The sequence below is a fragment of the Thalassophryne amazonica genome, chromosome 1, assembly GCF_902500255.1.
Source record: "Thalassophryne amazonica chromosome 1, fThaAma1.1, whole genome shotgun sequence".
Lineage (NCBI taxonomy): Eukaryota > Metazoa > Chordata > Actinopteri > Batrachoidiformes > Batrachoididae > Thalassophryne > Thalassophryne amazonica.
The window spans coordinates 16,870,239-16,882,317 of NC_047103.1; the positions used below are offsets into that span (position 1 = coordinate 16,870,239).

Consider the following 12,079-nt stretch of genomic DNA (forward strand, 5'->3'; position numbering starts at 1 on the left):
GAAACACCTGTCTCCAAAGCAATCTTAAGCACACAGCCAAGATATCAAAGAAGTGGCTTCAGGACAACTCTGTGATGTCTTCAGTGGCCCAGCCAGAGCCCAGACCTGAATCTGATTGAACATCTCTGAGAGATCTGAAAATGTCTGTGCACCAACGCTCCCCATCCAACTTGATGGGCTTGAGAGGTGCTGCAAAGAGGAATGGACAAAACTGTCCAAAGATAGGTGCACCAAGCTTGTGGCATCATATTCAAGAAGACTTGAGCCTGTAATTGTTGCCAAAGGTGAGTAAAGGCTGTGAATACTTACGTACATGTGATTTCTTAGTTTTTATTATTATTATTATTCAATAAATTTGACAAAATGTATTAAAAAAAATTATTTCATGTTGTCACTATGGGGCGCTGTGGGGCACCTCCGTGTTGAAAACCATTTGTAAATTCAGGCGGCTTTTGATGGCTTTCACAATGTGAGTAACTGAGAAATTGTTTAACAGCTTGACATGTTCCAACTGCCCGTTAAGGTTTCCAACGGAGGTGTTTTTTTTTCTGTCGCAACCCCCCGCGGTCGGGTCCGGCCCGACATGCGACTCTGCCCGCACGTTCTTCCTTACAAAATGTCCGTAACAATGGAATGTCCGAATAAACTTCCTCATGCCGACCTTCTTCTGAAAGTTCTCCTGTTCTCTGCCGACTCTTACTGGGTCAACAGAGCCTGAAATGTGGAAGTTTCCAACTTGAAACGGTGAGACGCTGCCGCCCTCGAAGCGCAGATCGCCGTCAGGCGCCGTGGGCCGTCCTTAAAGCGACACTACCAGACCAAAATCTCTCATCAGCCATTCAAATTTTTACCGAAAACCAGCTGATTTATCGATGGTGTCCACTCAGTTGTGCCTTACAGGTTTGAAAAAAATTTGATCAAACAACGCAGCAGTCTCTGAGCCATTCCATAAACAATGAAAAAAATCGCCGAGAGGGTGGGCGGCTCCTCACTCAAAGACTGCCCAAGGCGAATGACGTAACCGACAGGCGTGAAAAAACTCTTGCCATGCCCACAAGGGTTCAAGCATGTCTGATGTATCACACGTGATTCAAATACATATGGTTTTTGAAAAAATAATAAGGTCGGATACTTTTCTAATAGACCTCGTATACCTTTTTTATTTGGAGATGTACAAGGTAAAATCATTTATTGCTTTTGATATTTCATGTTTACAACTCGAGGGAATGAATTCATTTATCTACTCTCTCAATGCATTTACAAGGTATGTACCTTGGAAAACATGTTCAACTCTACAGTTAGCAGGTGTATGAAAATGTTTCTCATCTCCTTAATTTGTTCGTTATGTCCTCTTGACAGGATTGTTGCACATTGAGATCAGAATTTGAGGCCCTTCACCGTTTTTTGCTCGAGAAAGTAGTTATTAATATGAGCAGTTTCTGTCCATTTTATGCAACCTCTGCAGTTCTTGTTTGCTGGTACCCATATGAGAGATGACATAGCCTCTGAGGCCTATGAGGATGAGCTGGACATGGGTCGCTCTGGATCGTATCTAAACAGCAGCATAACGTCAGCCTGGAGTGAGCACAGCCTGGATCCAGAGGACATTCGGGTAAGCAGAGCTCCATCTGTCACTTCCGTTTCCAAAGCATAACCTGGTTTGTATCCTTGTCCTTTGACTGGAGCAAAAATACTGAGCCGTGGCAGTTTTTTATTGCAGACACCAGACGAAATGGGCCATCTCAGTTCTATTAATGGCTGTGGCGTAAGGTCTTGCAACAGTCTTTGGGAAAAACGTACCAACGTGAGCAGAGATTTCTGTTTGTCTGTTAGAGCTGAAGAAGTCTCTCTACCAAAGATTTGGGCACAACGTCCACTCAAGCCTATTCAGCAGAGGGCATTATACTACCTGACGATGGACACACAGACAGAAATGTGATAAATTCAGGACCTGAGCTTTGAGGCTGTTTCAGACCTAACATTAAAACTCACTTAGTTTCTTTATGTGATGATGTTCAAGGCTGCCGTGTCTTTCCTTTGTTGTCAGAATGCATGTGATACCCCTTCATGCATCACCTATTAGCTGTTTGTAGTCATGTGTCATGAAGTTGTACTGCATGATTTCTGTGCAGTAGAGTGTCTGCTTTTTTGTAACATTGTGCTTGGATCTTTAAAAAAAAAAAAGTTAAGCTGGTCTCCCATTGCTGATTTTTGACACTGGAATATGTAAATTTTTTTGGCACAAACAAACAATCTGATACAAAACGAGGCCATAAAAATGTGTAATCTGTGGTAGTAGTAGCAAAAAAAAGCTGTGATGTCAGGATGAATTTTGATCCACAAAGCATGACTAATCAGATGTAATTTCTCCAGATGGGGGCTAATATCATCTTTTACTTTAATTTTACATTTGGCTTTGTTTCTTATTTCATTAGTACATTTGAAATAAATAATCACTGTTTCAATGTGGAATTTACTGCTCAGTTATTTGTTGCCAGGGTACAATTAAAGACTAAAATTAAAATACAATGCAGATTGTAGTGATATATGTAGTGATATCACTGACCAGAGCCGGCAGTGATCGTGTGCAGCGGTGTGTAGTGGCTTTCCACAGGAGAGTGGGAGGAGATTAATATAGCTCCATTAGGTGCACACAAACGTCGATGACAATGGGCATGCAAGTAGGACATATTGTGATACGGAACTACCGTTCTCTGAGCAAAAGCCGCCTTCTCATTGTCCTCTGCAACATGAATCCAATGAAATGCATGTTACACTCTTCAGTAGAAGACAGTTTTGAGAGGTTAACATTTTTGCTTTGTGTCATAGTGTGGAAATAACCACTAAGTCCACGCATAGGCTATATGGAGTATTTGTGTGCGTTTGGCTCCATCTTGTGGACACAGGTACATGTGTCATGGGCTGCATCTGTATTCAGGTGTTGTATGCACTAACCAAACATGACACAGGAATTTGGACTGCTATATTAATTAATCAGGCTGATTTCCACATTTTTGGAATTGGGATGGCAAGCGGGGTTACAAATCAGCAGTGGAAGATGGGCTTATTTACTCAAAACAAGTTACTGATCAATTTGTTTGTTTTTTACTTAAAATTTTCATAAAATGTAGGAGGAGCTGAAAAAACTCTACTCCCAGTTAGAGATTTACAAGCGGAAGAAGATGTTGGCAAATAACCCTCATCTCCAGAAGAAGAGGAGTTCCAAGAAGGGCCTGGGTCGCTCGCTGATGAGGCGTATCACTGAGATTCCTGAATCGGTGCACCGGCAATGCAGTCGTGAAGACAAGGAAGGAGGAGAGCATGGGAGTAATCGAAACAGTATCTGCATGTTGAAGAAGAATGCGTTTGATACAACTCACCCTGGAAAACCAGCAAAAGAGGAGACACTGAAGAACAAGGTTTTCTCCTTAAAGAAGTCCCACAGTAGCTACGACCATGTCCGTGATCAGAGTGAAGACTCCAATAGCTCAGCAACAGACAAAATGGAGGTAGCCACAGCTGAAGGGTCCCTCCTGGATACACTTATGGGCAAGAAGCTGGTCAAAAAGAAGTCTAACGAGACCATACATGCCCCCAGTGAATCTACAGAATCAGTTCCCTTAGTCTGTAAATCAGCCAGCGCCCACAACCTCACCGCAGACAAGAAATCGATTCATCCAAGAGCCTCCATGCTGCAGAAGTCACTCAGTGTCATTGCCAGTGCTAAAGAGAAGACTTTAGGCTTGACAGGAAAGACTCAGAGTACAGAGGACAGCAATAAGAAGAGCCAGCCAAAGAGCAAAGAAACAAAGGCTGGTTCAGATTGTGAGACTGAATGCCACGCCAAGATGAGCCAGTCAGTTGAGTCCAAACAGAGTGCGCCAAAAGGGACAATCATGAAACAGGTAATTAGCAGCCAATCTGCAGTCTCTTCTGATGCAAACAAGGGAAAGGACCTCTATGATCTCTCAGAAGTTTGTCCTTGGGAAGTTGAAGATCTCCCAGCTCCCTCTGAGAACAAAGTCCAAAAGCATGTGTCAATAGCACCAAACGAATCGACAACAGTTCTTGGAAGTAGCACCAAGGGAGGCAAACCTCAGCAGCAAAAACACAAAGTGTCTGATGCCAGACGTTCACGGGAAATTCAGAGGTTATCTGCTGTTCGAGCTGAGGTTTGCCCATGGGAAGATGGAAGTGAGAGTCAAGTGGAAGTATCACAAAAACAAACGCCAAGTCAAGCTAAGGTCCAACCAACTCCTTCTACAGTGGAGAGCTCCAAATCGAATCTTTCAGATATTTGTCCGTGGGACATTGAGGATGTGCAAAAGACTGAATTGGCTCACCCACCAGATACAACAAAAGTGAAGAAAGGCATTTCTCCGGTTGATGGTAAAGGGAGAAACACCTTTTCCGAAGCATCAAGGAGCGGAGACTCACTCCAGCCAACGGTTTCAAAAATAGATGTTTGTCCCTGGGATTATGATACCACTGCTGTATCTCCAAATTCTGAGAGAACACCTAGTCCATCTCAAGTATACAAAACCAAGGACTTTCCTTCAAAAAAGAAGGGTACCCTTTTATCAAGAACAGTTGAACAAGAGAATTCAAAAGTCAGTGATGATGAAAAAAGTAGAACAAAAGCAAAGGACAAAATTAAGTCTTCGGAGAAACAAGTGAGCCAGCAGAAATTGGCTGAGGTGTGTCCATGGGACGTACAAAGTCAGCAAGAGGTGCCACTGGTAGAAAACGGAAAAGTGCTAATGTTGGAGCAGCCAAACCAAAGCAGGCTGATGTCTGTCCTTGGGACTATGAGAATACATCAGATAAAAAAGTGACGGACAAATATGCTTCTGTAATGAAGCAGAGCAATCCCAGTCCTAAAGGTGCAGCTGCAACAAAGGCAGATGTGTGTCCCTGGGACTTTGAGGACAGCACAAAAAGCAAAAACGCATGACACTCAACCTTAATGGACCACTAAAGTTCTAATAATTGATGTGTACTTTTTCACTTTAAAGTCATGAAATATTACCTTTTACAGTTAGTACGGTGACTTGATCTTATCCAGAAGTTGCCTTCCTTTCTGAGGTTTTGTTCCCATTTTACTTGTTTTGAAAATAAGTAAAATGTACATAAACAAAACAGCGTCATGATGAACATTCCAGAATATTACAGGAACACCCAGAAGATAAATCTTAGCTGAATTATGCAACATTCAATCAGCCTTTTTCATTTCACAAGCAATGTTGTTGGAAATCTGCATTAATTTTGGGCCTTATTTCCACGGAAGCGCAATGGCCAGCGTGAGCAGCGCTGCTACTGCTAAATGCTACAGAGATCTTATTTGCGCATCTGTAGAAATATGTTGAAGTTTCCTTCAAATGAGTTAGTGAGAAATGATTTGTTGCTATGTTGGTGAAACTTAATGTTATACATTGTTATGAAAACAGACCACGGAAAATGGCGTTTGTCGCTTCCGTAAAATCGATGCCAAACAATGTAAATAACCAATATTAATGAAACAAACCACATTTTGTAACGTAAGTAAGTAAAGAAATTACTTGTTTATAAATTTTTACTAAGAATTGAATGTGGGCAACTACCATTTCAATTTACAAAAGTAGATTTAGAAAATAACCAATCGAAACAGCCCCTTGTTTTGTTTGCCAATGAACATTAAATACATGATTTATTTTATGTCACAGTGACATCATCACTGCTTTGAAGGTGATCTGATATTATGAAGATGTAGAAAAAAATATTGTTGTGTAAGACGTAAAATGGGGTAAATTGAAAGTTGAAAAGCAAAACAGTAAACATGAAATCCAAAGAGTTACGGGAGTGCTTTCAAAGAATCTTAAGATGAAGTTTTGAGTCTGAACCAGCACACAGTGAAACAGAAACCAGTCTACAGCACTTTAGTCAACTATGAGTACAATCTGTGTTCATCTTCTTGTTTTTAGCCTCACTGCATCGTAACGGTCAGGATATCACAGAAATAGCTGTTTTTTGGTCAGAGTTCCAGATGTTGCATTCAGATGCAGCCAGATCTACAGATTTGTACTGTATGTGCCTAACTAACTCAGCTGAAGTGAAGCATCTGGCTTCTATTTTGGCGTTTTGTGATGGTAAATTATGTAAAGAGCATGCACAGCAAGGTGACAACAGGAGCTGAACCTACAAAAACACTTCACATGTTGGCAAATAGTTTTTTTTTGTTGTCTGACTTTGATATTTTTGCAGAGCTTAATCATGGTGGTAGAACAATTCTATGACCATATCATGAATATATGACTAAGTGGCCCATAGATGGAATTTTAAAAGTAAATGTTGAGTGAGATACTGAATACTGAGGAAAAAGATTGCACAAGTTTTGTTTTGGATATTTGTGTTGTCAGTGAGGATTCTCAGTCAAGATATCAAGACGTTGAGGCAAAAACAGCTGTATTTCTTATTTTAGTGTTCAGTCCAAGTTGCTTTTTCAGTGTAATCTGGACTTGTTTGGGAACCCAAGTTTTAATCATTCAGTGTTGGAGTTTCTTGACTGATAATCAGAGTTGAAAATCCAAAACAAGTAGTCAAATTGTTTTCACTGAACATCTTTGTGTTGGTTTGCCTGAGGTGTGTGTACATGTGTCTGTTTATATGTGCATGTGTTATCAATCCAAAATACTTAAAACAAAAATATGATACAATGTCCCAACAATGAATCCTATGGAGCTACGTGTCTTTAAGTCTTTACAATGTTTTCAGTCTCTCCACATTTCATCTATAGCCATAACAAATATGTACAATCCAAGAAGGAAACCTTTTTCTTTATACAATTTGTTTTCAATTGTTATTTATTTATTTATTTATTTATTCATTCATTGATTTTATTTTCATCCAGGAACATCATATTGGGATGTAAAACCTTTCAAATTAACCTGGTCAAGACAAACAGCAACTGACATTACAGAAACTAGTTCAAAATCTGAATTTAACAAAGTTGTTCTTGTGATGTTTTAAGCCATCAGTAATCTATAAATACACCTTGCAACAAATTGCCAACGTTTCGATACTGAAGAAAAGTTAAGGGTATTGAAGACATCAAAAAGGCAATATGAGATCTTCACCAAAGGTCAAAAGTGCTGACATACAAATTAAATCTAATTAAAATTTCATTTACCAGAAATACTGGACCACAACACAGAACAACATTTTTTTTTTGTACCAGGCTGTAATCATTTTTATGTCTGACGTAAAGTTGGACATTTTAACATGGAGGGATTCTCTGAGTTAGCCTCAAGCGGCAATTCAAGGAACTGCAAGTTTTGGCACTTCTGCATTGGTTTTATTTTTCAACTCCAGAGTTGATGTTTGGGTATATTGAATTTATGTATCAGTTCATGCAGAATGGTAAAGTCATAGTTTGTTAGCTGATCTGTAGGCACTGCTTTATTTACATTGTCCAAAATGTTATTTGACCTCTAAGCCAAAGCAAATAACCCCCTAAACAGCATCAGTTAAGCATATCAGCTAGCTATGTATTCTCGAGGTCGGCGCCTATACGTCACTGGTGAAGTGGCCAATCCGATGGCGAGAATTCGTACTTCGGTGACTGGCCGCTCAGTGACGACACGCTCGGGCTGTATGCTGTTCTATTGAAATCAGCCGGGTTTTTATTGTTTCCAACTTGCTTCTAACGGCCAGCTGACAGCTCTCATTGCCTCAAACGTTGAGATTTATACACTAAGATGACCTGAAATTAACCATTGTACATTAAATTAACTTTATTGATGAGTCTGGCCCTTTGAAATGTGACCATATTACATGTATTTGTATTGAGCTCGCCAATGTTTTCACCAAGGAAACCCGCCCCTCAAGGTTAAATGCCTGGATGGCCGACCTTGAGAATATATAATATAATGCCACTAATCCTGCTCAACCACAGTAAAACTTAAAAAAAATCATGAATATGGTTTCCAGCCCATTGTAAGACATGACTGGACATGACACATACATTCCTGACACATTAACTTATTATTCAGGTAACTCAGCATGCTAGCAAGCTAGCATGAAATCAAGATCTCTAGTTAGCATATAACTGGCACAAAAATGAACCCCTTGAAATTGTTAAAACTAATGTACTCTGTTTATACATTTTCATCAAGTTACATAATACAACCTTGTAGTCATGACATAGCGATTACCTCCACAATGGCAAAACAACATGAATTCTGGATGTCACTGAGCTTTTAGGCCCATTTTCAATAATGTGCGGATAAAATTCACACATACCCTATGGTCATATTAGCTACAAATGAGGGTGAAAAGCAGTCGGTGTTTGTCAATTGATGGGCATTCCTGAGGCATAGCCAGCTTGCGGTTATTTGGTGTTAATGTGCACAATGTTTAATGATGGGTTATAAAGGACGGAAAAACACAACACTGTTTTACTTCATGCTTAACTGCTTAAACACGTAACAGAACCAGAGTTCACTTGATTTCTGTTAATCTAACGTTTTTCACAGACATTCCTGTATTGCTAGTTAGCATGCTAGCATCTCTGCAGGATGTCTTATAAATCACTTCAGAGGTGTTGATTGGGTACAAAAAAATCTGCATTGTTAGATTTTACAATATGAGAGAAAATGCCAGACAGGTTAGAAATACAGCTGTTTCTGAGTGTTTTCCACCATCTTGGTTTATTTGATTGAGTGAGCCGTCAGCTAACGTCACGCTGCCTTTGTCTCAGACTGGCGGTCCCTTTGTTGCATTGCTCAGCATTTGCATAAAATAGACTTTGTCCATTTTGGCCCCTGCCTAGCTGGCGGCATAGCGACCATTCTCTTGTCGCTGCAAAACAGCCACTGTGATTGAAAATGAATGGCAGGTTGTGGCTTTGCCTCTGTCGCTTGTAGCTAATGTGACCATACCTTAAGGTGTGCGAGTGTAAAGACCTTTTTACGCCTCTACTACTCAGTAACTCCGTGTCCACACAATTGCTTTGACACAGTTGTGACCCTTTTGAAGCCCTCCATCAGAGTTGATGGGTGTCTCACTGCAATTCAGAACAGCAGAGGGGGTGTGATATTTTCATGAAAACTGGTCTACTATCCTATGAAAGGTGTTGATTGTGAAACCAGAAACGTGAGATTCTGAAAATGATGTAGTTAGCCAGCCAACGGCAAGGGGCTCGCAAAGACGCAGAGGGCTCTGCCTGGCTACGGAGTTGCGGATACAGAGTAGAGTAGCATAAATTGGGTTTAAGCCTTTGGGGTTACTGCAGTAGAATACTGCAGTGTTGTGTTAATGTTTTCAGAAACTGCTAACTTTCATATTCAGCAAACTGAATAAAATAAATAGATCAGGTTGTTTTTTCCCCCTACTAATCGCTCAGGGTTGAACTGGATGTTAATTTTGTGAGGTGTATAGTGAGTTCCCTTGCACCTTAGGTGCAAAACTTATCAATGAGCCTGACCGATATGGATTTTTTGAGGTCGATGCCGATGACGATATTGGATGAAAAAAACCGCAGATAATCGATAAAACTGCTGATTTGCCGATAGCCGATAAATCAGCCAATATTATATATATTTTTTTTATGAATAAAATGTCTTTTTGGACCTAACAAAAAAGGTATGAGCTAAAAGCTGAAGCTTTGTCCTCATATTGATTACGTTATAACAGAAGAATTTCAAGTCAAAAATGCAATCACGAATTAAACCTTTGTGAAATTAGCAAATACATATCCTCAAAAAGAGTTGTGGAATACATCTGATCTTGTACCTCTTGTTGCTGCAACTTAGATATATGTTCAGGATAAGGATATAGATCCTTATAAACTTACTTGTATGCTTTTGTCAGCCAATCAGTGCAGTGTGACGGCGAACTACGGGGGCCGGTGATGAACATATTTAAGCAGAAGTGTAAGCAGCTCTCAGTTGAATGGAGTCAGAGCTCCATCTACTGGACAAACAGTGCAAGGACATTTTACATTGCAGACAAAAACATTATTTCAGTAACTGTTCTGTTTATGAGAAATTATCGGCGTTCTATCTGGCAAAATTTCGGGCTGATAGTGAGTACTTTGAAAGGGCTTATATCGGCTGATAATATTGGCCGGCCGATATATCGGTCGGGCTCTACTTATCAACCACCTACTTTTCTTGTGAAAACAGTTTTAAATACAATGTAAAATAGCATTTAAAGATGGCATCCTTTTTTTTTTTTTTTTTTTTATTTTTTTTTTTTTTTTTTTTTTTTTTTTTTTTACAAATATGTATTATTTTGAGCCCAGTACAAGAATAGTAAAATACTCTGAAATCTACCACATTGACATTTCAGTCTGATTTTTTTGGTTTAGTTGCACAGCTTGAATTGTTGCTGTAGCCTCCCTCGGTTGAGTCGGTCCATTGCTGTCGATGTATTTATTTGTGTATTCATAACCAGTGTCTTCTTGTCTGTTTCGCTGGAGATTATCATTGTATTTTAGCTGTACCACTGATAAATCAGTGAAAGTTTGATACTCAACACTTACTTTGGTGTGCAAATCCAGATCATAGTTATTGTACTAGTGACAATACTGTGTCCTGTAGCTGTTTGTCGACTGTGGATCTTTTCTATGGTGCGTTATGATGGCTAGAGGCATCATTTAAACCTGACTTCTCTTCTGACCAAACCAAGTCACCCAATGGCAAATACACTACTATTATTGCTACTACTAGTACTTCTACTACTACTACTACTACTACTACTACTCAATGCTGTAATGTCATTAATCTTGATCTTGTGGCTTCTGCATGAATTCAAGAAATTAGTAGGACCGATGTTTCACTGCCCTTGATAGACAAAAAATAAGAAAAAAAATAAAAATATATATATATATTTATTTATTTTATGGACTGTTAGTTGTATAGTGAGTAATACTGTACCTAACCCACTGTATTATGTGCTTGTTGTAACTCTTTCTCTATGACAAGCTTATAGCATCAATATATGGGAATATTTGGTAGATTTATATTGTGTTACAGTGTGATAGCATGTACATAAAAGATACCTCCTCTGCAATAAATATTTATATGAAAATGACATGAATTTGCTGTGTTTCTATGCATTTTTTTTCCTCTCAGTTTTAAACGTGTTACATTTTGGATTTCAAGGTGAAAATGAGCTGCTGAAAACTTTGAGAGAAAACATTTTCACTTTTATTTCCACCGTGTTCCCACTACAACAGCTCTCACTCCTGGTCGAAGTTGATACAAGACACTCCCATAATACATTTGTGCTTATTAATCATCTCAGGTTGGTTTGCTTAGCTTCACACAGACATCCAGGAGCACAAATGCTTTAAAAGCCTTGTGCATCATAACCACTTTAGGATATGCACAACTTGGCGACTGTCCTGAAATGCTTTTATGGCTTGCTGCAATCTTTTGGAAAGAGATCAATGGCAGCGCTCCAGGAAGCAAGAGATGGAAGATGGTATCAGATGCTGAATCAAATCCCCCTTCAGAAAAAAAAAAAAAAACAGCACTGGTATTTGCCACTTCTGAGGTGCCATTACAGTGTATCCGGAAAGTATTCACAACGCTTCACTTTTTCCACGTTATGTTATAAGCTTATTCCAAAATGGAGTAAATTCATTTTTTCCTCAAAATTTTACTCACAACACCCCATAATGACAACATGAAAAACATTTTATTTATTTTTTTGCAAATTTATTAAAAATAAAAAACTAAGAAATCACATGTACATAAGTATTCATTAAATAAGTATTCCAAGTATTACTCAGTACTTTGTTGATGCACCTTTGGCAGGAATTACAACAAAATATCCAACATTTACAGTACTTAAGTATCAAAGTAAATTTCTCATAAAACATGTACAAGTTTTGAGTAAAAGTAAAACCCAAAATGAGTGGAGAGTAAAACAGCGACAGAAAATAAAGCCAGTGTGGTGTCTGGAGAAACCAGGAGGGGGCCTCAGCCCCATAAATGGTGATCCGCCTCTGGCTAAGCAGTTGGTGTGGTGACGGATGAGTGAAGTAAGGTGGATGTATGAAGCTGTAAAGAAAGCTGCCGTTGTTCTTCTGAATACT

At 39.2% G+C, this 12,079-nt stretch overlaps 1 protein-coding gene and 1 long non-coding RNA gene across 2 annotated transcripts in view; one reads left to right on the forward strand and one right to left on the reverse strand.

Annotated features, from left to right (window-relative positions):
* Positions 1 to 5,996, forward strand: part of gpr158a (G protein-coupled receptor 158a) — a 206,753-nt gene extending 200,757 nt beyond the window's left edge. Inside the window, 4 exon segments of the mRNA XM_034166305.1 lie at positions 1,466 to 1,612; positions 1,721 to 1,804; positions 3,132 to 4,740; positions 4,743 to 5,996. Of these exon segments, the coding sequence (XP_034022196.1) occupies positions 1,466 to 1,612; positions 1,721 to 1,804; positions 3,132 to 4,740; positions 4,743 to 4,954 (2,052 nt within the window). The 3' untranslated portion in view covers positions 4,955 to 5,996.
* Positions 5,997 to 9,319: 3,323 nt separating this feature from the next.
* Positions 9,320 to 10,228, reverse strand: LOC117506737. Its single transcript, XR_004559542.1, has 2 exons — positions 10,144 to 10,228; positions 9,320 to 9,455 (listed from the first exon to the last, which is right to left on the reverse strand). It is a non-coding gene; the product is annotated as an uncharacterized LOC117506737 (long non-coding RNA).
* Positions 10,229 to 12,079: the final 1,851 nt, after the last annotated feature.